This window comes from Cornus florida, unplaced genomic scaffold, assembly GCF_030987335.1.
Source record: "Cornus florida cultivar Cherokee Brave unplaced genomic scaffold, ASM3098733v1 CherokeeBrave_3.0.0_Hap2_Chr04, whole genome shotgun sequence".
NCBI lineage: Eukaryota > Viridiplantae > Streptophyta > Magnoliopsida > Cornales > Cornaceae > Cornus > Cornus florida.
In genome coordinates this window covers 91,334,131-91,361,494 of record NW_026775574.1, presented here as the reverse complement: position 1 = coordinate 91,361,494, position 27,364 = coordinate 91,334,131, and the positions used below count along the sequence as shown (strand labels likewise).

At 34.6% G+C, this 27,364-nt stretch overlaps 2 protein-coding genes across 5 annotated transcripts; one reads left to right on the top strand and one right to left on the bottom strand.

Annotated features, from left to right (window-relative positions):
* Nucleotides 1-8,907: 8,907 nt before the first annotated feature.
* Nucleotides 8,908-26,333, top strand: LOC132303896 (uncharacterized). 4 transcript variants are annotated; one of them, XM_059801344.1, is made up of 7 exons: nt 8,908-9,023; nt 9,170-9,280; nt 13,463-13,606; nt 14,158-14,321; nt 19,227-19,317; nt 19,492-19,550; nt 26,087-26,333. In XM_059801344.1, exons 2-6 carry the CDS (start codon nt 9,174-9,176, stop codon nt 19,517-19,519), a joined length of 534 nt encoding a protein of 177 aa, XP_059657327.1. In that variant the 5' UTR covers nt 8,908-9,023; nt 9,170-9,173; the 3' UTR covers nt 19,520-19,550; nt 26,087-26,333. The 4 variants fall into 4 exon arrangements, with proteins under 4 accessions (XP_059657327.1, XP_059657325.1, XP_059657328.1 ...); XM_059801342.1 differs by having other exon boundaries at nt 19,227-19,344; XM_059801345.1 differs by lacking the exon at nt 26,087-26,333 and adding an exon at nt 19,645-19,761.
* On the bottom strand, nt 19,875-23,553 carry LOC132303895 (F-box/FBD/LRR-repeat protein At1g13570-like). Its single transcript, XM_059801341.1, has 5 exons — nt 23,401-23,553; nt 22,403-22,487; nt 21,379-22,267; nt 21,146-21,289; nt 19,875-20,422 (listed from the first exon to the last, which is right to left on the bottom strand). Exons 2-5 carry the CDS (start codon nt 22,468-22,470, stop codon nt 20,123-20,125), a joined length of 1,401 nt encoding a protein of 466 aa, XP_059657324.1. The 5' UTR covers nt 22,471-22,487; nt 23,401-23,553; the 3' UTR covers nt 19,875-20,122.
* Nucleotides 26,334-27,364: the final 1,031 nt, after the last annotated feature.

Genomic DNA, 27,364 nt, shown 5'->3' with positions numbered 1-27,364 from the left:
TTTAAATGCTACAACTATTGCACAAGGGTCCATCATTGGCTTATGAACACCTATAGGAGGCTGGAACCCACCTAGAGAAGCAAAAACAGCGCTTGGGACGCGCCCGGAAGTTCCCGCACGCGCTGACATGCGCCTAGAGGGTGCTGCAGCGTGTTGTACACGCTGGCATGCGCCGCTACGCACTAGTAAGGTTAGTATGGGCTGGCACGTGGTCCTTACATGCCAGCTAGTTGAAGGTGTGCCATGGGCACTGCTACATGCATTGTATTGGATTAACCCTCCGCATCAGTGTTGATCCAATAAATGTGAATCCGGGCGCACGCCGCACCGGATCCCATGTCAGGGGCGAAGCCAGGATCTTGAGGTTGGGGGGGGGGGGGGGATTATAAGCAACATTACTTAGTTCGAACTTTTGGAAGGCAAAAAAAAAAAAAAAAAAAAAAAAAAACAGACACACACCTACACAAAAATACATATATACATACAAAATTTATATAGAGAGAGGAACATAAAAATTTTGAGATTAACCTGGATTACAGTGGGCATAAAATATAAAAAATCATCTACATCAATGAGAAATAAGTCATTTCTTAGGTCAAATCAATACATGTGTGCAATGAAATAAGGGATATGTGTCCAATGAAATAAGTGATTTTTTTTTTTTTTTTTTAGAAGTTACATTGAAATAAGGGATTGTAAGGATATAATCTTTCTTTTTGTGTGAAGCTTATCTTTCTACACTCTCTTTCTCTCTTGAGAAAAATGGCAAACAAATTCAAGTGAGTAACAAGACAAAACAAAAAGATCAAAAGTGTGGATGAAAAACATTAAATGATAGTGTGAAAATAGGTAATTTAAAACCAAAATATAAAATGCCTTTAAAAACAAAAACACTCCAAAAAAAAATTAACATAAATAACTCTCTTTATTTACCGAAAAGAAAATAAATAAATAAATAAATTTTTTAAAAAAGTAACAATTGAAAATTTAACAAAACAATAACTATGATAAAAAAAAAAAAAAAAAAAAAAAAAAAAAAAAAAAAACACAAACAAATTAATAAAATAAGAATTTAGATTTTTCAATCATCGATTTCTGTTGATATTCAAAACTTCAAATCAAATTTTTATTCTAGATTTTGTAAAAATTAATTTCTTATAGAATTCTTATAAAAGCATACTAATAAAAAATAAATAAAAAGAAAAAAATTGATCATGTATGAGATGGAATTTTAGGATAATAAGATTATGCAAAGAATAGTGCAATTGGAAGGATTTTAAAATAGTCACGTTATTGAAAGAACTGTATTTGACTTAAAATTTTAAAATAGCCACATTAAATTTTTATGTGAGTCAGTTTTTATCCGGATTTTATAGTAGTCAATTAAATCACCTTCTTTTAGATTATATATAAACTATCTTTTGTTAAATGCTAATTAAAGAAAAAAAAAATTCTTATTGGGGGAAAGTATAAATTTTATACCATACATGCTATTTTATTTTTGTTTTTACCAATACTAAAAAAAAAAAAGTCAAAAAATTAGGGGTGGCCATAGCCACCCCCAGCCCCCCTTCCTTCCGCCCCTGGCTCCGGTCATCGGAATCTACTGGAAATTGCAGAAAATTCAGAAAAAATTAAATAAAGCCCTAAAAATAATCTGGAAAAATTTTAGAAAAATTCTAAAAAATTTCAGGGACCTTATTTAATACTATTGAACCTTTATAGTACCCATAAATGAAGATTACAAGGCTTTAAAATTAATTATACATATAAAATACAATGAAAAATAAATAAATTACATCATTAAACTTTCAAATGGCTAAATGAAAGCATTAATTACATTCATCTAAAGATAAAATTACATTTAACCAATAAGCTTCATCCATGACCCAAAAAATACATCATTATCATTCATTCACAAATATACATACATCATCGTCATGTATCAATATATATCAACATATTAAACCATACATCAACATACATTAGTAAATACACATGCATTTATAAATTGAATCCATGAATGTTGATTTTCATAAAAAGACACAATCTCTAGTAATGAATCAAACCAAACTCTGATACCACTGTTGGAAAAATACAAGTTTTAAAACTTTTTGAGTGATTTTCATACATGGATCTTGATTCATCATATAGAAACAAGTTTTATACAAAAATAAAGATAATGAATCATTTAATTATAAGATTGAATACTTACATCAAAGGTTTGAGTAAATCTTAAATCTTCCTCTAAAGTGAATGTTCTCACTTATTGTAGATCCCTTAGCAAGATCATTTCTTCTATGATCTCCTTCTTCTTGGTAGTGATCTTCCCTTTTAGGAATCACCCATAAAACCTTGATGAATGACCTTGGAGGCAAGGCTTGTGGTAGCCTCCTTTAGATGAGAAAGCAAACCCTAAAACTAGAAAGAGAAAATATATTTTTCTGTCTTTAAAGGTGTAACCTAAAATATACATGGACCCATGTATATATAGGCAAAAAAAAAAAAAAAAAAAAAAAAAAAAAAAAAAATATTAAAGACAATATGTTTTTCTCAATCTTTAATTCACGTGATATCTTAAATCTAATGAGCCTCCAATACCAACTTGGGTTATGGGTGAGAATCCATTGGGTTTACTATTTTCTTGGCTATTACAAATTAATAATTGGCTTGGTCCATTAAATCATGAACCCAATTCAATTAATTCATAAATTAATTTCTACTCCACTAAAAGAAATTAATTACACTCTAATTAAATAGTAAATAACCTCTAAATCTGTAATACCCCTAGTTTTCAGAAGGATAAGATTGGAATTTAAATTTTATTCTATGTGCTTATGTGTCAAATTGTTTTAATTCATTGTTTTATTTAATTGAATGGTTTTTTTTAGGGTTGTTGTTTGGTTATTTAATTTAATTGCATTCCTTGATTTACTTTATTTATATGATTTAACTGGTAGTATTTAATTTAATTGAAATTGGTAGTATTTAATTTAATTGTATTCCTTTATTTAATTGATTTGTGGTAATGATTTAAATTTATGGTTTGTTTTTTTTAATTTGTTTTAATTATTTAATTACGTTAAATGGTTTTAAAATTTACGTTAACTAAGCCCGACTAGAATTAGGGTTTTCCATCAAGGATTAGGATTAGGCTTAGGGTTTCTTAGTGCTTATATATATACTGTTATGTGTCTTCAAAGGGTTTAGAACCCTATATACGTATAGTATAATATAGAGAGAGCAGAGAGGGAACAGAGAGAGATGGCGAGGGAAACAGAGGAGGAAACGGGGGTTTTGGTCATGAGTTAAGGTTGAAACAAGGAGAGGAGGAAGGGGTGCTGCTCATGGGATTGAACTTAGGGCAGCAATGGAGTGGACGACAGTCAAGAGGTCACCAGAAAGTCTGGACAGAGGATGGCAAACCAAACTTACAAAGGCAAGTTCTTTCCTTACTCTCTCCCGTTGCCTGTGTTCTGTGCATCCTTAGACTGTCTCTAGGGTTTTAATGGATTACTAATTAAAGTTTACATGCTTGTTATATGCCAATTCAGTTATCTATATGCATGAAATTGTTCTGTTATAGTTCTAGTATTTCTATGTTTTAGTCCGCGTTAAAAGCATGGTTAATTGATTAAGGTTTTAAACACTATAATTGAATTGACCTATTATGTACAAGGCATTGGGATGTTATTGGATGGTTCTAGAACTCTTAAGATCAGATTTAAGAAGCAACAGAGGGGTAGAAAAGGGTCGGAGATGGAGCAGATCGTCGGAAACGAAGAAGGAACAAAACCTAGGCTCTCAAAGGGGAGAGAGCCGACTCTCCCATGGAGAGAGCCGGCTCCCCCTTGTGGGAGAGCCGGCTCTAGGCAGATTGAGCCTTCTCCACTTATTTTGGAGAAGGCTCTGTAATCCTAAGTGTGTACTGAAGCTCATTTGTGCGTTGTTGGTTCAAACTGTGTTCTGCTCCACTGTGTTTGGGTTAATGTGATGGTTTTAAACATTAATTCATGGAGTGTTAAAGGCCTAGGGTGTATTAATTTATTTATATGCTAATGGTTTAAACCATGGGAAAATCTGAAGCAAGTCGTAGGCAGTTTACGGACTCAGCGGACCGAAAGGATTTAATTATGCAAACTGGGTCTATAAATTAAAAAGAGTTGGAACATGGATTCCAAACATTATATCATGCTATACTAGAGCCATTTTTAATAAATTAATGTCTTTGTACTCAGGGATTTACCCGTAGGAAGGTATATAGCAGTGCAGGTTGTTAACGGATGAAAGAGGTTTCATTGCTTAATTTAGTTTTAGCAATTTAATGGAGTATGTTTATATTTATAAATCTGGTTGTAGGTGCATGCTAGTATCATTTAATTAACAAGTGTAATCTATGCATATCCTAGATGTTAATTGTTGAAATATATAATACTTTTCTGCAATGCATGGATTTAAGCTTGGAACTTTAGTTGCAGTAACTTTAAGCACTACACTGCAATTATTTGGATTAGAGTTTGGACTTAAATTGTTGAACTAGTACTTAGGTTATGTCAATCTAATTGGACATTGGTTTGGAATTAATTGAAGAATTAAATATGTATTTTCTGTCAATTACCAGGATGGATGCTCGAATATAATTTGACGAATTAGTAAACTTTGTCTCGTTTAATTACATGGATGGATTCTGGATTTTTAGTTGGTGACTTGTTTAAATTATGTGATTATCAACTATATGGATAGTGTGGACTTGATTTGATGTACTGCTTATAATGTTGCATCATTTACGAATTATTTGCATGTATGCACCGGTATGGGACGGTGTCATACGAAGGGATGGATTAGGTCACAACGCTAATTCCTACCCATTCATACATACGGAATGGATTAACTAAAACAGTTAAATCCTACATGGTTTTATGTCATGTCAACTAAAACAGTTGAACGACATACTGGATGATTATTTATATTTCTGTATTAGGAAGGATAGGGTTTTAACTAAAACGTTTAAATCCTGTTTACATGTTGTGTCTTGAGCAATGAATTGTTGACCGACACAACATTGTACTTGGAGGGAACTTATATATATAATTGGGATAGGGATTTAATTAAAACATTTAAATCCTAATTTTATGTTGTGTCATGGCAACGAACAGTTGAGCGGCACTACATTGGTTTGGATGGGAATTTATATATTATGGTACCGCGATCTGAGCTTGAGTCTCATAGTCGACAGTTATGGTGCGTATATGCAGTAGGATGTATAGCTAGCTATGTTGGTTGAGGTATACCCTGTTAGGCTTAGGTAGTCATGCCCACTCAGGTGTGTATTACATGTTGCCTTCTATTCAGGTTGAGACCCTCAGCATAGTTTAGTGAGAGTCTTGTAGTGTGAATATATATTTATTTATTACGGACTATATAGATATGGTTGAGACATCTAGGATGTATCTGCGTATCGGGTCTCTGTTTGAATTGTAGTTAGGATAGAACTTATTCGTAGGCCTGACCCACTATTATTTTTTCAGGTAATGGACGGTTCCAGATCTTAGATTTTGTTTATGCTGAGCAAAGACGGCTTCTCATTCTTCCGACGACGTAGGAGCTTCTTCATGATTTAGCAGTGGAGTTTTTCAGTTGATGATTTCAGTGTTGGAGTTTTTAGGGATCCACCAGATGGATTCCCGAGTTGTATTAGAAATGGAGAATTTGGATGTATCAGAATAATTCTTTATTAATTTAATTTTTATTCAGAGGTTTCAGTATTTGAATTATCATTCTAGTTTCTTTTCAGCAAATTTTTATTTATTCATGTTTCCTTATTTGTATTCTGTGTTCGTTTATTACTAATTGGTTTGATATCCTCGGGTAATCAGGCGTGGGTCTGGCCAACCAGCATCCGAAAATCCGGGGGTATCACAAAATCAATGTTGCATTTTTGACCCATCTATGCATAATTAGTTATCGGATAAATAAAGACATTAATCCGACTATTAAATTAATATATTTATTTTGGTACCTTTGATTATTTCCGGTTTGATCACAATAAAACATTTGTTTGACAAACATAATAATTTGAATAAATAAATATATAGAAAATTATTTTGTCTAAAAGAACACGAAAGCCTTCGAATTTAGTTTGTGATCAACCATAATCAATACAAAATAAATACAAATAGCAATGATGCAAATATTGAAAAATATAACCCTCTAACTATTAATTACGTAATTATCCAAAGTGTCGGTCTATGGATTCCGAAGAATCCGTCGAACAAATTGAAGTAATTAATAATTAATAAAAGAGTTTATACTTCTCTCATGCTTAAGAGTCAAATGCCATGACAGTGATAGGGAAAAATTATATACGACGGCTCTCGTAATATATCTTAACTTGACGCGGATTCTATTTAGGTCTTAGTTAATAATGAGTTCATCCAAAATTATCGACTATGAACTCTTTATGATTACTATTTATGTTCATGTATTGATCGTCATCACCTATATATAAATATCTCTTGTAACCAAGTGAAAATTATCAATTCCATAATGAATCGAAACATAATACATTGAATTCACCAATTGTATAAAGTATAAATATTTCAGATATGTTAGGAACATATGTCACTTTAATCCAAATAGAAATTCGTTATGCTAAGACATACAAATCCAAACATTATTCTCATAAGGTTTTTATTTCTTTTTTAAAAAGTCCAATTCTCTTTGAGAGTATGAGGTTATATGATTGAATTAATGGTTCATTGACTTTTTCTCATAAAGTTTCTCCACCTCAAACTAATAGTTTTATAACACCTTAAATTTTTAACCACCTCATATCAAACCGTTAACTATGAGTTTTCAAGTTTGATGGAAAATGACAAAAAAAATGAGGTTGGAAAATGTCAAGAAACGAGATCATTAGTTGAAATTAGGTTGGAAAGCGATTTTCAAACCGATTTCTCAAGCCATGTTATGTAGCCAAGGGTTAAGATTAATAATGGGCCTATTATTACAGATGGCTTTCTCCCACTTTGAATTTAAATGAGAAGTGAAATGAGTATATATTAGTTGAGTATTAGTATCAACCTAACATGTTAAGCTTTTGAGTCAAAAGAGACTTGGAACGCAAAAATCTCAAGACCAAGACCCAATACTTAATACTGGGCTAAAAATTAAATTGATTTAATCGGATACATCTTAAATCTAAAAATGCACTTCTTTCTTCTGATTTCTCGTGACTGCTCTATGATGTGGCAGGTGATAACGTGATGTCTTCGTTGTCTTCTATCTTTTCTTGATTCCTTTCTTGTTTTATTCTGATTTTTCTTGATAGTGAAGCAACAGGCGTCGTCCTAATTGATATGAAGCAGTAAATGTGGCAATGGGCAGGCCTAGGTGAAGGATTAATTAAAGTGCAAAAGAGAACCTAATGCCACAAAATAGTATGATTAGCATAAATGTTAGACATTATACCCCTTTGTTCAGGCATAGTGGAAGCCAATCACAACCATAATAATTAGGGATGACAATTTGTTCCGCGGGGGAATGAGTACCCGCCCCACTTGCCCCATTTATAATGGTTTTGAAGGACCGTTTACCTATGTAATGTTTATTCTTCTTAATGTTATGGTTTGTTTGATGCCAATATATATATATATATATTCACAGAATGTGTGAAACTAGCTTTAATTTCTTTTGTTTGAATGTTCTTAAAAGCTTTGGGCTTTATTCCAATATGTGTATTTGGGCTTTCATTGAATTTGTACACAACACCTTCTTACATACGGGCCTCAAGCAAAACTTGTGGCCCTTTGTTGATGCTTTGTTTGACTTTCTTTTTTTCTTTTTCTTTTTTTTAAGAAAAAGAAAAGAAAAAGAAAGAGGAAGACTATATGAGATAAAAGAAAGGAGATGATAATATAATCCTCACTTATCATATTTGATTAATTAATATAAAAAAAAAGAAGTGAAAAAGAAAAAGAAAAAAAAAACTATTTTAATGAATTTATTGCCATCTCTTTATTCATAAATTTTCTCTTTTATAAAAGTTAAGAAAATATTTCATCTTAACCAGCTAAAGGTATCATGACATGATTGGCATGATATATAAATTTATTCAAGTAACACTCTATTAAGTACTAGTTTCGTGTTCAGCTCATCAATGGGACTAATAGAATATTGATTCCAAAGGTTGCACTAATGTTTTGTCAAAATAATTAGTTCAGCAACAAGTTGTTGGCTTCAGATTCAATTGTTTGAATTTTGTTTCAACCAATCCTAATTTTTTGAAAGATAACAAAACCAACTCATCAATCCCTTCAAATCCTTTCATTTCTTTTATCTTCCTTCCACAATTTTATACCAATCACAAAAAAAACATACCCCTTCATTTCATTTCATTTTTTCATTTATTTCCTACCAAACAGGGCTTAAGTGACAAAGACCAAAACTTATATGGTGATTAAATTAAAATTGTCTTAAAGGATAAGAGATATATTGTATAATTATAAAAAAATAGAAAAATTAAATTGCATCACTAGAGAAAAAGATGATGGGGAAGATATCGGGTGAACTACACATGCCATGTTATTGGTGTTCCCGGCCAATGAAAACTCAACATACAATACCACACTTCAAGAAAAATTGCTCAAAACTACCTCTCACAAACTAATTTGTTATATTTATCAACATGGTATGCCCTGCTTACTCTATAGCTACTTAAGATGATGGGAAGAAACACCTCCTACTGTCATGAGAAAAGAAACAAACAGACCCACTCCGGCCCGGGCCTAGCCTTCTGGGCTTCAACCGACGGGCCGGGTGGCCTAATTTTTTTTGAAGACACACAACCCAACCCAACCCAACTAACCCTATCTTCTCTTACTTTTTCTCTGCGAAGGAGTGGACGTTGTCCTTTAGCTAAAGAGAGAGAGCACAAAGTAGAAGTTGCCACGAACGACTATTGTAGTGCCCTGATTGTCCTCCGATTCGAGCCCTAACTTTCGATGTTCTTGGTCTCGTTAAAGGTAATACTGATGCATACTCATTTCGTATATCTATTGTTTCAATCTAATTTATCAAATACACTTTTGATTACATATATGTCATATGTGTATACATACATATATGTATTTATTTTCTCATGCATTTTTCGGTATGATTGATTATTTAGAGTTATGGAAGCTCGCGGTACAAAAGGGAGAGTTCCTAGAGTGGTTGAGAGATGGGGAGAGCCAAACTCCTCCGGTTGTGTGCTTGCGGCTTCGATCAGTGATCGTACCCTGTATGTTTTGGATTGTGTTTACTGCAAATTAAATTTAGATATATGTGTATTGTGAAGTGTTTTTCAAACATGTATATACATATGTTTAACTGTATTCCAGTTCTATGTTGTTATTTATTTATTCTGTACACGAATAGGATAGTTTTTTCTTGTTATTCAAACATGTATCCAAATTATTCATTTAGCATTGTGCTACTATAGTGTTGGTTTTTAGTTAAAGATTGCATCTTTTGATAAAACATGCAATTTGTCTGTTGGAATTTAAAAAAAATTTGTCATTCGTTCAGGATAAGGTAACATTTTCAGCAATGGTATGATCACTCTTTTTTGGACCTTCTCATAAGATGAATCCAGCTATTTAAATGAAAAAAATTGTGAATTCAGATTTCCTATCTGAACTAATTTTATAGAACAGAAATTTTAATATATAAGTTATGTAACATAGAAATATGTAAGCCATCTTGCATTCAGTGAAAAAAAAACTTTATAATTGCTGAAGACTTTAATACTTTAAGCTCCTACTTAGCATGATGCATAATCTTCAAGAGAATAAATTGTAATATCTACCTATAAAAAAAGTAAAGTTTGAAGCGTCATTCATCCTCTCTCTTTTTATCTATCTAAACTTCATAATTGCTGAAGACTTCAGTGCTTTAAGCTCCTTAATTAGGACGAGATTTTTGTGCATAATCTTCAAGAGAATAAATTGCAAGATAGGGCAAGATACGGATTCTCTTCGCTCTAAAAGAGCGTCTTGTCAAGTGACTTTTGTTGAGATTGCTACTATAGAGGAGATATCGTGGCGTCAGAAATCTCGGACTTTGTGGCTTAAAGAATGTGACCGTAATACTAAATTCTTTCACAGACTTGCTAACGCTCATAGAAGATACAATAATATTGGGCGTATTCGTGTGAATGGTTTAGAGTTGTGGAAAGAAGATGAAGTGCGTGGGGGTATTGTTTCTTTTTATCAGCAGTTTTATACTGAGACTTTGGAATGGAGACCAAAACTTGATGCTTTGCATTTCGATGTTATTTCTACGCTGGATAGTGATATGCTTGAGGTTCCTTTCTCTGAAGAGGAAGTTCTTAAGGCGTTATCCAGTTGTAATGGTGATAAAGCTCCAGGGCCAGACGGATTCACTATGCGGTTTCTTAAAGAGAGTTGGGAGGTGGTGCGTAATGAGGTAATGGGCACTTTTCAGGAATTTTATTCTTATGGCACATTTGAGAAATCATTAAATGCATCTTTTCTAGCTCTTATTCCTAAGAAGAGCAACGCCTCTGACATTAAGGACTTTCGGCCAATTAGTTTAATGGGGTGTATGTATAAGCTTATTGCCAAGGTCCTTATTCTTAGAATGCGGAATGTATTGGATGGAATCATCTTAGAGTCACAAAATGCTTTTGTTGGTGGTAGATAGATTTTAGATTCTGTTCTTATTGCAGGAGAATGTGTCGATTCCAGGTTGAAGAGTGAAGTTCCTGGTGTTTTATGCAAACTTGATATCGAGAAAGCTTATGATCATGTGAATTGGAAATTTCTTCTTTACTTGCTTTGGAGAATGAGGTTCGGGGATTGATGGATAAAATGGATTGAATCTTGCATCTAATTAGTTATGTTCTCTGTGCTTGTGAAAGGCTCTCCTGCTGGTTTTTTTCCAAGTTCGCGTGGTTTGAGACAAGGAGATCCTTTGTCGTCTTTTCTTTTCCTTATTGTCATGGAGGGATTGAGTAAATTAATGAAAAAGGCAGAGAATCTAGGTTACATAAGGGGGTTCACTGTTGGCAGAGATGTTGCTTACCAAATTGAGATATCCCATTTGTTGTTTGCAAATGATACCCTGGTTTTTTGTGATGCTGATGTTTCCCAACTCAGGTATTTGAGGTGCATTCTTACATGCTTCCAAGCAGTGTCTGGTCTTAAGATTAATGTTGGAAAGAGTGTGCTTGTCCCAGTGGGGGAGGTCTCTAATATTTCCACTTTAGCTGTTGTTCTTGGGTGTGGAGTGGGTGCTTTTCCACTCCTTTATCTGGGCTTACCTTTGGGAATCTCCTCCAGGAGAGTGGGGACTTAGGATCCGGTGATTAACAGGTATGAAAAAAGATTGGCGGGATGGAAAAAATAGTATCTTTCGAAAGGGGGGAAGGTCACTCTTATTAAGAGCACCCTCTCGTCCCTTCCCACATATTTCTTATCTCTGTTTCAGATCCCGTGTTCTGTTGCTGAACGAATCAAAAAAATTCAGAGAGATTTTCTTTGGGGTAGAAAAGGAGAGGAGTTTAAGTATCATCTTGTTAATTGGGAGCAGGTTTGCAAACCGTTGAAGTTTGGCGGTTTAGGTATCCGGAAGTTGGTCCCTTTCAATAGAGCCTTATTGGGGAAGTGGTTATGGAGATTCGGTAAAGAGCGTCATCGACAATGGAGAAGAGTTATCTCGTGTCGTTTTGGGGAAGAGAGTAGAGGTTGGTCCTCTCGTCCTGTTTCTATTACTGGGGGCGTTGGCATTTGGAAGTTCATTCGGAAAGGTTGGGATGTGTTTTCCACCCATATTCGGTTCAAGGTTCGTAATGGTATGTATGTTCGATTTTGGGAAGACTTATGGTGTGGTGATCAGTTGTCGTCTCTTTCTTTTCCTCGTCTCTTTAGCATTGCCGAGAATAAGCATGCTTACGTAATTAACTGTTATCATATTGATAACAGTGGAGTTACGTGGGATGTGCGTTTTAGGCGTTCTTTTCAGGATTGGGATATAGCTGAAGTTTGCGTCTTTTTGGACCTGTTGTATAGACAGAAGGATGTTGACAGACGTTGTGATGATATTTTGTGGACTCCCTCTCTTCATGGTAGATTCGAAGTTCGATCCATATTCTTGTGATTGTCTAATTTTATTGGATATGATTTCCCATAGAAGTGTATTTGGCACTCTAAAGCTCCTCTTAGAGTTGCCTTCTTTGTTTGGACTGCTATCTAAGGAAAAATTCTAACATTAGATAATATGCGTAAGAGAGGTAATACCATTGTTAATTGGTGCTGTCTTTGTAAAAATGATGGTGAGTCCATGGACCATCTTCTTATGTATTGTCCTGTTGCATCTAATTGCTGGAATCTCATATTCAGTATTTTTGGCGTTCAGTGGGTAATGCCTAAACACTCTTTCCAATTAATTAATGCTTGGAGAAGATGCCCTGTTTCTGGTTATGCTCATGATTTTTGGAGGGTTGCCCCACACTGTGTTTGGTGGTGTATTTGGAGAGAGAGAAATAACAGAAACTTTGAAGGGAAGGAATCGTCTTTTGCAAACCCTAAGTCTTTTATTCTACGCTCTCTTTTCTGTTATGTTGAGGCAGCGCTTGCTCCACGATCGATGACTTTTTTATTCTATTGGACTCTGTTGGTCCGTAGGTTTGGCTTTTACTCTTTCGTTTTTGTGTATTAGGGACGCGTTCCCCTTTTGAACGTTTTCTAATATATTTTTACTTATAAAAAAAAAAAGAGAATAAATTGCAATATCTACCTATAAAAAAATAGTAAAGTTTGAACTGTCATTCATCCCTGTCTCTTGTTATCTCTCTAAACCCTTAGTATTCTGCTCCTCCTTTTGTTTAATATTCTTAACATTGATTTGTGGTACAATTCTCATAACTTTGTTTTCTATGGTTTTTAGTACATCAAAATTTATAACAGAATCGTTTTCATAACATAGAATAGATTATTGTTGAAGATTGAAATAATCATATTTATATCTTTATATTGTTTACAAAATTTAGCCACTTGGGTGCACCTAACAATCAGTGCAGATGCTAAGTGGTTCAACTACGTAAGGCAGTAATGTACTTGGTGTATACCGGTGTCACAAAATGACGTTTATCTGTTAAGTAAATTAATCTTTTAGGATAAGGGAATACATTTCCATGATGTGCTTTGATCTCACTTTTTTCTCTTAGTTGGCATGATAATTTTGATTCTCTAGTTGATGACAGTATGTTGACCACTAAAATATTGATATATTAGAATTTTGACTTTTTCATTTGTTGTACTTGTTGGCTTTTGCAAGAAAAAGTGGTTTGGTGAACTCCTTCTCGAAACTATGAAGACTTAGATCACATTTGATTCTTAGTTATTATGTGAGATTTATGTTTAGTAGTTCCTCTGATTGATACTTTGTCTATAATATTTAGTAAACAGATTGAGGTGCTTAGTCCTATTAACGGTGATCTTCGTGTTTCAATTTCCAACGCTGGAACTGCCGACAGTAGGCCTAGAGATGATGGTATCATTGGATTGCAGTTGTTCAGGAAACAGAAATCGGAGTTGTCATCCAGGTATCTTCTGGACTTCACTTTTGGTATCTTAGTGCCCAATGATTCTCTCTTTGCTTTTTAGGCTGTTCTGCTCTTTTGCTGTATGCATGCTTGTGACAATGTAACTTTTGATTGCATGGTCTCCAAGATTTTAATGTTTATTGTGGTAAGGCATGTGTTGCTTGTGGCCAAAGGCCCATGTTTGAATCCCTTCTCCATTAGTCAATATTAGTAAATAACTATTTAATTAAATTATTTTACTTATAAAAATAAAATAAAAAAAAAAGTTTTTAATGTTTATTGAGTTTATATCTGTCATTGGTCTAAATGTCTTTTTCCACTTCCATGCAGATGTCAATAGATCTATGTATTCCTGGACCACTAGCTATTTGGATTTCGTAGTCAAGGCTGCTCCTTCTTTCTGTATTTTCTCATGTATGTTTGGGTGATTTCTTCTTAGGTTGTATTTTATATATGCATGTTTATTTTTCGAGCCACCACAATGTATGCATAATGCAGGGTGAAATTTTGAGATCTTCTCCATCCATTTGTTTTTTTTTGTCTTGAATTAGGTCATGCACCTTGCTTACATGTACAACAAAAGGACTCGCAAGTGTGAGGTCCATTGACATTCACAAATCATCAGCGGATTCAACCACTAATGGTTCTTCAACAATCTGGGATGTATATGCCTCCGGTGATATTCAATGTATGAAAGTGGATGGAAATGAAAAGGGTGAGTTTCTATGTTTCATAACTCTATATTATAAGCTTGTTGGTTGTTTACAAAGTGATACGAGAGGAATGATCATTCCTTGCTCTCCAACTCACGAATGGAATTGAAGTTAATGTGTGGGATCTTGACAAATGTACTAAGATGTTGATTGCAAAATCTGTAAGCTTCCATGACCATCCTTCTTATGCATTTTAAAATTAAGAAATACTTAATCTTCATCACTATTTGACCCAAGACTCTGTATTGTTGCATTTTCTCTGTACAACCTGCTAAAAACAATCTTGGTATATTTACCCCAACTTGGTTTACATCTACAACATTCTTAAAGTAAAGATGATCATCGCAAATTTGTGGCTGGCACCAATTCCCACCAGGTAACTTTGTGACAGCTAACTCCTCTCTTATGTTGTGTGAAACCCCAAGTTCTAATACTCTGTCCAAAGAAGGAAATTCTTTTGGAATGTTACAATGACCAATAAAGTTAATATTTTCTAGTGCATATCTATTCTAATGGGTTGATTAGAATTGTGGGGGTAGTTCTAACAAACAAGCAAATAATTTACCTTTACAAATATGTTCTGTTCGGCTGTTAGAATTTTGGTTTCCCACTCTTTTCTTCACCTGCTTGTTCATAATTGATCATAAATTGTGATCAAGAATGGGATTACCAAGAATATCGACTAGTGGTCCTGATGTGCCAAATGTTGCATCATTATGAATTTTCTGATTCATGTATTTGTGTGTTCATATTTCTATGTATTTCTGTATGGGGAAGCTCTGGCAGGTCTTGGGCAGGAGGCCCATATGGTCACTCTCAGCTTCTCCTATTTATCCCATTTCATTAGAGAAGCGATTTCTTCTATGCTGCCTACGGCTCAGAGACAACTCCACTTTCAATGGATCAGAACCAGAACGCTTAACCTAGGTTATCAACAGCCAGGGAAGGGGGGTTGACAGTCACAATGAAGGACTCAAGAAGGGCTCCCAGGCGAAGTAGCCTCTCTCTCAGAAAGAACAACTGCAAAAGACAGAGCTGTTATGGAGGAATTGACTATGTTAGGGGATCTAGCCTAGCTTTTCGATCGAGAGGTTTCTCTCTTCCTGAACTAAAGGGAATTCAATGGAATGTCCATGCGTGGGAACGAGATGAAGTATGAAATTTTAGAAGACGACATGAAAGTCAGATATTCTTGGTAATCCCATTCTTGATCACAATTTATGATCAATTATGAACAAGCATGTGAAGAAAAGAGTGGGAAACCAAAATTCTAACAGCCGAACAGAACAGTGGTCCTGATGTGCCAAATGTTGCATCATTATGAATTTTCTGATTCATGTATTTGTGTGTTCATATTTCTATGTATTTCTGTATGGGGAAGCTCTGGCAGGTCTTGGGCAGGAGGCCCATATGGTCACTCTCAGCTTCTCCTATTTATCCCATTTCATTAGAGAAGCGATTTCTTCTATGCTGCCTACGGCTCAGAGACAACTCCACTTTCAATGGATCAGAACCAGAACGCTTAACCTAGGTTATCAACAGCCAGGGAAGGGGGGTTGACAGTCACAATGAAGGACTCAAGAAGGGCTCCCAGGCGAAGTAGCCTCTCTCTCAGAAAGAACAACTGCAAAAGACAGAGCTGTCATGGAGGAATTGACTATGTTAGGGGATCTAGCCTAGCTTTTCGATCGAGAGGTTTCTCTCTTCCTGAACTAAAGGGAATTCAATGGAATGTCCATGCGTGGGAACGAGATGAAGTATGAAATTTTAGAAGACGACATGAAAGTCAGATATTCTTTTCTGGTAGTTAAGTGGAGTGATTTTTCTGGAATTAGTTTTAATCTCTCAACATGAGGACCTGGAACCTAATGTCTCTGTACCATTGATGCCCAATACTTCAGTAACTTGTATTTTTTTTTCCCTGGGTAAGAGACTCACATGCTTAAAATTGCCTCCTATGGGGAGTTGAACCCTTAAACTTGGCATGGAAAGTAGAGGAGATACCACTAGAGCTAAGCTTTTAGTCGTTATGAACTTATAATTTCATGAATGATGTAGTTCTCCTCCTTGGAGATCAGTCAGTAGGCATGTCTTTAATAAAGTTGATTTGAAGTTTTGATGTTCTTTAAATCAATGATGTCCTGATCATTAGGATTTCTGACGTGCTTGACTTGAGGCAAAAGCTTTACACACACTCTCTCTCTCTCTCATATACACACCCACACGCCCACACGTCCTAATCATTAGGATTTCTGTTGTGCTTGACTTGACTTGAGGCACAAACATTACACTCTCTCTCTCTCATTCACACGCACACGCACCCACGTCCTGATCATTAGGATTTCTGACGTGCTAGGTTTGACTCGAGGCAAAAACATTACACTCTCTCTCTCTCTCACGCACATGCCCGCGCAACACACACATATTGGTCAGAGGTTATTAGAAGCATTAGCCAATTGTTTGTTGAATAATTTGTTAGTGATCCACAAATATATAGGGATCCGATTATAAAATACTCTAATTAAATGATATGTTGAGGGAAGTTAGTTACTTTAGGTCCACGGCAAAAACTTTCTTTTACCCAAATGATAGTTTTACCGGCCACTTGGTAACTTGTATTCCTTATTATTTTCTACATGTTAGCCTCTATGATATTTCTGCTCAGAGAAGGCCAGTTATGTCATTTGATTTTCGCGAGACCCCAATTAAAGCAATCACTTAAGATCTAGATGGTCATACAATAGTTCTAGGAAATGGATCGAGTGACCTTGCTTCTTTTGATGTACGAAAAGGTATTAACAGTTTCATAGACACATAATTCCAAGAACTTGATTTTCTATGTATTTTTTCTGTATGTACATGTGGGTCATAGTCTGCCATATTGAAATGGTTACCATTAATGTTTTTGCATTTCGGATTCATGTTTGTAATTGGTCCAAGTTAATCCTTGTAATTATTGCTTGAGTGATTAGTTGAAATTTTTGACATTAAGAACTTTGGTGGAGATTTAGCTCTTTATTCTTCAACTAGAACCAAACTTGCGCTGAACAGGCCAGGATTTGCTCAATCTGAGGTCTATCTTGTCAAGGAGTTGAAGGATAACTATCCATTAATCATTAATATGTAGTTTTTAGTTTGTAGATGGAGGAACAGGGGAGAGAAAAGTGAAGAAGAATAGAGAAGAAATTAGGGAGAGAACTCTGAATCAATGATCAATAATCTCAATCAGTCATGAAAATGTAATAATCCTATGTTTAAATCATATATATGGGTGACCAAGCTAAACCCTAATCGTACGCTACCAAAAAGATATAAGCCACCTTATTGAGCGAACCTGGGCTTGGGGTTCTAGTCTGCGAAGCCCATCTTTCCAGTTCGTTTGTAGCCCCAAGCTCGACTGGCTGTTGGTCCGACAGGCCTCGGTATTCAAAAAAAGAAAAAGGTAAAAAAAAATAAAAATAAAAAACAGGAGACGACTGCCTTCAGTAGATTGAGTAAATTGGTCCAAATGAGACATGGTGGGAGACTTCTGCCTACTGCACTAGGTGAATGTGGTTCCCTTTAAAGGAATAAAATCTACAAAATCTTGCATGGCACTCACAATTTCTTCCCCCCCTAAATTAGCACTCATGATTTTTTTAATACAATAGCCTTCAACAAGGATACTTAATAATGTTGGAAGTATCACCATACACCGAGGGCTTCTCCCATCACTTTTTTTACTTCCATATCATCCCAGAGCTCACCCATGTGGGCATCCTCGACCGGTCCATGTACACCCATGAAGGACCAAATGAACATCCTTTGAGTTTGTAATTTGTAATATGATAGGAAACAAATAGAACTTTCTCCATTCATCATTTTTCTGATCCACCCTATTGTCCCACAAATAAAGGGTACCCAATGTTGATAACTTGATATTAATCAAGTGCAACCTGTTCAACATACCTTGATCCTAAATAATTTTCTCACCTCCATAGATATCACTTTCATCTTAGAAGCAGGTTATCTCTTGGACTTCCATAAATTTTATAAGCAAACTGTTTGAAGAAGCCTGCTGGAAAAAAGGTTTGATATAAATTGCATAATGGTAAGATTCGCTTTTTTTGTAAGTTATTAATTGAGAAATAAAGTTTCAGATGATGATTTCAAATCTCAAAAGCAATCTTACTGTTGGGCATATATGAAATTATTTCAATAACTGATATTAAAGTGTGATATGGAATGAAACATATTGTTATTCTATTATGATTTGGTTCAAATTTTTGGGTAATGAAGTGTTGCCATAGCTGTGGATTGTGCATAGCACAGAACCTCCCCCATTGTTTACAGAAGTTGTTGGGTGGGTTGTGCTCCACCCGTGTTTTTTCTGGTTATTTGTAGTTGATTTGTCCCCAAATACTTCCAATACATCCTCAAATACCTTATCAGTAAATTTATTCATTCGTAGGTTTGTCAACTTGTCTGGGATGATTAATATTGTCTTCACCATGTGAATTTGCACATACACATGCATTATGCCTAGAACCCAACCTGTAAGGTAGTACTTCTAAGCTGATCATATTGTGTCTATTATGTTTTTTTTGCTTCCCATTGTTGATTGCTTGTCATATTTTACACACATTATTATACTCTTACAATGCTTATGGAGTTTTCACATCGCTTCTGGTTGTGTTGATTTGATTGAATTCTTCCAATGACGTGGAATGATTTTGCTACTCATAGAAGGCCATATTCAATTTTTCATTTCTTTTTTTCCAAAAGATATTCGAAATCAGTTTGTTTGAAACCTTGAAGCATGACCATTATTTGTTGGACCTGGTTGTGAAGCCTATCATCCTGAGATTTATATATTTGGTAAATTGCCAAGATTTACTGTTCATGATTCTTATCTATGGGTGTTGCAGGGAAACTATTAGGATCCTTTTTGGGGCAATGTTCTGGAAGTATAAGATCCATATCCAGGCATCCGGAGCACCCAGTGATAGCCTCATGCGGGTGGGTCTCTGGTGCTTGTATTGTGTTGTAAGTCGTATATTTTTATGAAGAAGCAAATTTAAGGAGACATCTTTTCATCTGTTTGTCCAGACAGTTGCATAATAATTCTAAGTACAATATATAACCGTGTGTCACCTATTAACTTTCTTCTATTCTATTCTTGTTTGAAAACAGAGAGTTTGGGCGAGTTACTATGGCCTGACCAATCAAAGTAGGAATTTAACAACGCATGTGTAAGTTGTACCAATTCCTTGTTCTTCTGACAGTTATATTACAAAGCCTTCTTTTGTGACCTAAAATTACCTATGGACTCCGTTCATTCTGCAGGAATTGTGAATTCTTGACAAGTTTAAGTCATGAATCTTGCTGGATAATTATATATAAAAAAAATTAGCATTCATGTTGGGTATTGAATTCAAGGGAAAAATAGGAAATTATACAGAAAAATATTCAAAATGTCTTTCTTACTTCCACCCCTAAAAAAGATAAAGACTCCGGGATTCATCTGAATGAAAAGGAAATATAAAAATATAACAATTAACAAAGAAGCCACTAAATGAAAAATGAAAAAAGTAAATTAATAAAATTCGTATATTGTAGTTTAAAATAAAATAAATGAAAAATCTCTTATTTCCCTTTGGTCAGGAAGTAAAATATTGTAGTTAAAAGGTTCAACTATCCAAAACTAAAAAGGGAAGAATGTACAAGCCATAACTTATACAAGCAGGATGTAGGAGAAATAGCTTATACAAACATATAATTAAAGAATTACCAAAGCTGCTCCAGCTTATACAAAAACATATAATTAAAGAATTTCCAAAGTTGCTCCAGCGGGAAGTTTGGTGCCAAGCTTCTTGGCACGTTTTCTTGCTACCTTTCTCTCTTTGGTCTCCATGAACTCCCATGGAGTTCCTATTAGAAGTGGTTGGCGAGAATCAAGAGTAATCTTCTCAAGATTGATAGCACTCTTAATTAAATACATTGCAAGCTGAACATCACTTGTAAGCCCAACAAAACCAATTATTTCCACCACCTTAAGGTACTGATGGGGCCGAGATGTAAACTCGCCTTGTTTTTTTTTCCGAAGGGCCTTGCACCATTCCAGCTGTAACAAGGAGGAATAAAGTCGCATGGTGGGCAAATTATTATTAGCATACAAAACCAAATTACCAAGCATCAAATCATAATTGTTAAAAACATGACATTGCTAGAATCAATGGAATAGCCACCACAAGCTCCAACAAGGCTATTATACATATGACTGATAAAAAACCAAATTACCAAGCATCAAATCTTAACTGTAAGTTAGAATCACAACATTGCCAGACTTAATGGAATAACCACCACTAGCGAAATCGATCGCATTAGACATAAGAAAACACCACATTAGAGAGGAATTCACACTGTTCTTAAGAGCAATAAGACTGAATCTAACCGAATAATGTTATAGACCTCAAGAGTTCCTACTCCGGGAGGAGTTCTTGAATCATCATGAAAATAAAGCAATCTAAGAAAATGCAACATATTAAAAGACCATGTATAACTCCAAGGAAGTAAAAATTAAACCAACACGAGAACAACAGAATGATAAACATTCAGTTATAAAATACTTGAACAAGAGAATAGAGCAAGCAAGCTAAACACTGTTAGTGCATTTTTCCTATTACTAATTGTAATTTTGTAATAGCTATAAGGAAGCAATTAATTGGAAAATTGAAAGCTTTTAGGTTGAAGTCCAAATGAATCAAAATTTCCATTTGAAAATTCAATCACGAAAGCAATAAACCTCACAGATTAGAAATGCAGGTTGTGAAGTAAAAGTTATTACCTCGAATACAAATTTAGACAAGAAAGGACATGCCTCTATCAGGGGAGCAAAAACAAGAAGGTCTTCACCATCAAGTGCACCAACTGTCATCTTCAGTTGCTTGAGTTTATTTAATACAGGAAATTTAGCATCTTCAAGACTATTCTACATAAACCAAAGAAAAAGTAAATCAGCACAGCTAAGCTAAAAAGTAAAAAGAATAAAATAAAAAACTTATAGTTAAACTTCCTAACCTTAATCATGGTTGTCATTTCCAACGCAAGGCTTTCTAGTTGAGAAAGATAGCTTGAAATCTCCAAAAACTTATATATCAGATAATTACAATATTCACCCCCGATAAACAAATCAATAGGTGGCTGGACATTCTTAAATGGCAGGCTTATTTTTGGTCCGTAGTACCTAAATGACATGAGATTCGTAGCAAAAATCTCAATACTTTCCACATTGAAGCATAAAAGTATCTCCAAACGCTTCAATTTGAGTGAGAGATCAGGAACTTTTAGATTTACAAGACTATCGGAATTTTTCACACACAATTGTTCCAATAATGGACAGTTAGTTAAGAAGTACTCTAGAACTTGTCCATTTATATTGGTGTCCGTCAACAAGAGATTGGTCAGGAAGTTGCATTTAGTAAACCCAAGAGACAATGAATACGGGTGATTTGTAATACCATCTAGGTCAGGAAAATTGTAATTCCCTCTATCTCTATTTCTGATACTTTCTGACAAGTCTAACTCAAGCCTCTTAACTCTCTTTTTCATTGCAAAGTTAACCCAATTGTCAATATCAAGTCTATAAGTTTCATCAAGATCAAATTGAACTCTGAATTCGTCTATAATTGGCGCGTTGTGCGATTTCAAGACATGATTAACCCAACTCAAATACAATGGCCTTTCTACTTCAACTTTCTTTTCTCTGAGTTTAATTCCAAATTTTATAGGTAAGGAATCAAAGTTCAAACCAGTAATGTAAGTCCACGTGTATCTCCATCTCTTGGATAGCAAACTTGTTCTTCCAGCTTCTTTCATTGTCAATAGTGACAAGATTGAAACGAGTATAACATCAGGAAGTCCACTAATGTGATCCTCCAAACAGAACCCTCCTTTATCATCCTTCTCACTATTCCAAATAAAGATTAAAATTTATTAATAATTAAAAAAAATGTGAGACAACAGAAACACCATAGTAGTGCTGAATTTTTGTAACAAAATTTCTTCATTTATTTAAGAATAAAAAATATAAAAGAGATGGTACCTTGCGTTTTGAGCACAACATATTGAGGTGGTTTTCTCTATGGGATTTGAACTTACAGTTTTCTGCATAATTTAACAAATAAAATCTGCAGAATAACAGCAGGAAGAGAAGATGAACCGATTGGAGATATAAACCCAAACAATAGAGAAAAAGAGAGCAATTTTTTGGTCTTGTGTATAAACAAACAAGACCAAATTTTGCTAGCTTTATTCGATGGAGAGGAAAAGAGAACAATTTTATAATAACTTGGGTCTGCACCACGTTGGAAAGTAATGTTAAATTGGGTTTCTACCAACTTGGAAAGTAATACTAGTAATAATATGTTTCCTGTGTCTTATTCGGATTAAGCCAACTTAAAAATACCCATTTAACCTTTTTAAATATATATATATATATATATATTACGTAATAATAATATTACTTGGCACGGCCCGGTCCAATCTTATAGACATTATACCAACTTGGAAAGTAATAATAATACGTTTCCGTGTCTAGGATTAAGGGAACTTGATACCCGTTTAACCTTTTTTTAAAAAAATTTAATAATAAAATAAAATTTGGCATAGAATACTCACCGGTTTTGCTTTTACTGCAGGGCATATTTGGAAAATATATATATATATATACACTAATAAGCGTATTTGTCAACAGTCATCATTGTTTCACATTAGATCTAGATCTAGTTTATACTGAATATTAAATTATGACGTTTTATTCTTTGAGAGTGTTGGAAAGTACAAAGACACAAATGTATTATTATGATGACATATTTGGTTCAATTTTTTAAAAGCATCTTCCGAGAATTTAAAAAAAAAAAAAAAACAATTTTTTGGAAAACTATAAAAGATAACTTGTTCTAAAAAAAAATAAAAAATAAAAAAAAATCTGTTAAGAAAACTATAAGACAGTTTTAAGTTTTCGATCAATAACGAAATCCGATCTGCAAGAAGGAAAAAGAGCAAATACAGAACAAATTTAATGATGAAAGCACAACTTACAAGATCTTATAGTAGATTCGCACTGCAGATGCCTCGCACTCGCACTCGCACTATAAAAATCGTGTTTGAGAGAGACGGGGAGTTGTATCTCGTATGCGGAGGGCTCTTCATGTGGTGGTGTTACTGAATTAACACATCTGACACGCCCTGCTGCAGGCTTCTAGATCTAGCCTCAAAGGGTTATCATTATGTTTCAACTTTTACAAACCAACGGTTGAGATGCTTTTAAATCTAATGGCTGAAATTAAAACTTATGAGCAATGGTAACTGCACAAGGACAGTCGTCGTGTCAGTAGCCTGCTTATTTAAAATATATATATGTTTTAAATTTGCACCACCCCTTGCAGCAACCACACACCATTTCTTACAAACCAGTTCACCGACGACTGCCACTACTCCGACCACTCATTTCACCTTATTGTACCCCAATTTTCAATCGACGGTGTATAAATATCCGCACTTTTGCTGAAAAGGGTGGCAGTCGCGAAGAATTAGGGTTTCGGCGAGGGACAGAGAGTAGAGGGTGTAGTTCGTGTGGCGGACGTCATGTAATACTCCTAATTTTAAAAGGATAATCTCGGTATTTATTTATTTATTTATTTTAATTATATTTTTTAATTATTTAATTAATTATTTGACTAATTGTTTATGTGTTTAATTGAATTAGGTATTATTTGATTATTTGATTATGCGTCTATATATTATTAGTATTTGTCTATGTGTTAATTGTTTAATTAGATTATGTGCTTAAATGGTGTTTTGATTAATTGTAAATTAAATGTTTTTTTTTATTATTATTTTATTTTATTTTTCTTTTATGGTTATGATTAGTAGTAATGGGTCAACCAATTGGGTCCTATGAACTACTTGGATAGGAAGTTGAATGTGTATGGATTATTACCCATGGATAATGTATGTATATATATAGATATATATTATATACATATATAAAAAATGAAAGTAATTTATTAATTATTTTTATGGTAACTTAGGTAGTAATATTTAATCTGATGTATATGTTTTATATTTAAATAATAAAAATATACATAAATTTGATACGTGTTATGTTTTAAGTTACTTTATAATATTATGGTAACTTAAATATTATTGGATAATCCATTAATAAATAATGGAATGTGTATAATTTATTTATTTAATAAACATATACATAAATTATATACGTAACATATTTTGCTTACCTTTTTAATATTTTTATTTTCATTTTTTTTTAGTTGACTTAGATTGGGAAAAAGGTTAGGGTTAGGGTTATTTTATTTAGCCTATAAATATATAGTTATAAGTTGTAAAAGGGGGTTAGAAATATTCACGTGATATATACTGGAGAGATAGTGTTAGAGAGAGAAGGAGGAAAAGGAAGGAATGAGAAGAAAAACTCTATTGAGAGAAGATCAAGGAAGAAGAAGTTTAACTTTCGATCCGAAAGTTTAAGGCAAGTTCTTCTTCTATCTCTTTCCCTTTGATTCGTGTTTCTGTACATGTCTAGGAAATTTCAGAATTTATTAAACACATAAAATTAAATAATTATGCATGTTTAATTGGGTTAGAACATAGATTTTATGAAATTGGTTCATATCTGTTCTTGTGTTATGAATTGATAAAATGCATGATTTTGATTTGATTTCTTATGTGAATTTTTACATGTTTAAATTATGTATTTTTCATATCTGTGGAATGATGGAACGTAGAAACATGCCTAGGATTCCTGAACATTAAATAGGGACTAGGTTTGGGTTTTAATAAATTTAAATAGACTCAATCATAATGATGCTTGCTATTTGAATGTTTTAAACAAACGAATGGATTTAATCTTTTAAAATATTTTAGCAATTGAGATTTAATGTGTAGGATGAATTGGATATAGAGAATAATAAAATATCATCATGTATAAGATTCAATTTGTGTAGGACATATGATATAGGAAGTTTAAAGAAATAATAAGTCATTCCTATTATGTGATAACTTGATATCATATTTATCATAGTTATTTATGGAATGTTTGATGTATTTCCTTAATTGTTACATCAATTGTTTGGATTGTGTGGTTTAATGCACCGGTATGGGACGGTGACATTCTAAGGATGGATTAACTTATCAGTTAAGTCCTACCTATTTTATATAAGGGAATGGATTAACTAAAATGTTAAGTCCTACTTATATTTAAGTCAGGTCAGCTGAACAAGTTGAATGACTTATGTAGGATTAATTTATTATATAAGGGAATAGAGTAACTAAAATGTTAAGTCCTACTTATATTCAAGTCAGGTCAGCTGAAAAAATTGAATGATTTTATGGATGATTAATTTATACTGGATAGGATGGTTACTAGATTATATATATATAAGTATGGTGACATGATATGAGCTTGCGTCTCAGGATCAATGGTTAGGGCGCGTATATCGCCAGGGATGTGTAGCTAGATATAGTGTAGTTGTGTACCCTGGTAGGTCTAGGTACTCATGCCCACTATATGTGCTTTTTGCATGTTGCCTACTATTTAGGTTGAGACAACCCTATAGTCTAGTGAGGTTCCTTTAGTGTGTATATATATATATACGGACTACTAGTTATTGTTGGATTGACTAGGATGTATACGTGTATCGGATCTCTGCTTGGACTGTAGTAGAGTAGAACTTGTTTGTGGGCCTGACCCACCATTATTTTTCAGGTGTTCGTCAGGAGTAGAGGTTGTTTGTGCTGAGCGGGGATCAGTCTACTTCATTCTTCCGATGCTACATAGGAGTTCCTTTATGATTCAGTTTCCTGATTTAGACAGTTATTGTTGCCATTTGTTTAGTTTGGATTTTCTAGGGGTCCACACAGTATGGATTCCCGAGTTGTATTTTGGAGGATCAGTTGTATCAGAAGAGTTTATTAATTAATGGAAATATATTATGAGGTTTATTATTAGATTATCATTTTAGTTTATTGTCAGCATTTTATTTATTCTTCTTTATTCTTTTGTACTCTGTGTTCGTTTATTATCAATTGTTTTGATATCCTCAGGTATTCGGGCGTGGGCCTAGCCAACCCGCATTCGGAAATCCGGGGGTATCACACGTCAGGTTGATCTCAGCAAGAGGAGGCGAATGGCGATGGTGGAGATGTCGGTGCAGAGTAGGTCAGATGGGATGGTGGGCTTGGTGGTGGGGCGGAGGCGCGTGAGGTGGTTGATGGTGTGGAGCTGTTGGATGGTGGTGGAGAGAGGATGTTGGTGGAGAACAGAGCCATGAGAAGGCACAGATTTAGACCCATTGTGTAGCCATGAGGAGGAGGACACCATAACTTGTGTTTGAGCTCAATTGTCTCTGCTTTTCAGGTGCCTGATGGTGGTGATACAAGGGGTCAGGGGTGTGGTCGTGGTGATGAAGGACACCATAACATGTCCTTCTGCAGTCGCGTCCTCAAAACTTATTTGAATGAATAAAGGATTTATAATTTGAGGGTTGCTATCTCAGTCTCCTTTAGCCACCCACAATCGGCCCCTCCACCACTGCTCACCCACCATAGGAGACAACCATTCTCCACCCCTTCCCCTCACCACATACAATCGGCATCCCCGCGAGCTCACTCTCTCCTTTAGATCACACAATAGTCAGAATCTAGGGTCAGGTTTAGAGTTTAGACACCATTTTGTGCTATTGATTCATCACCGAAATCCCCAAATCGAAGAACAAATCAGCCATCATCGTCTTTTGATTTGACGGCGAAATTGGCCGAATTCCCAGCAGCGGTGCTCCATTGGGTCGGGACGAGTTACCAATCATCCTCGCCGTCCCCTGCCGCCGTCATCTCCTGCAACTGCTAAGACGCCGTCTCTTGCGCAAACAGCTCGCCAGTGTTGGTTGTAGTGTATATAATATATATATCTTACTGGTTTTGGGGGTGAGAAAGATTGATGATGAAATGGTTTTTTTTTTTTTTTAATTGGGTTCGCTGGTTAGGT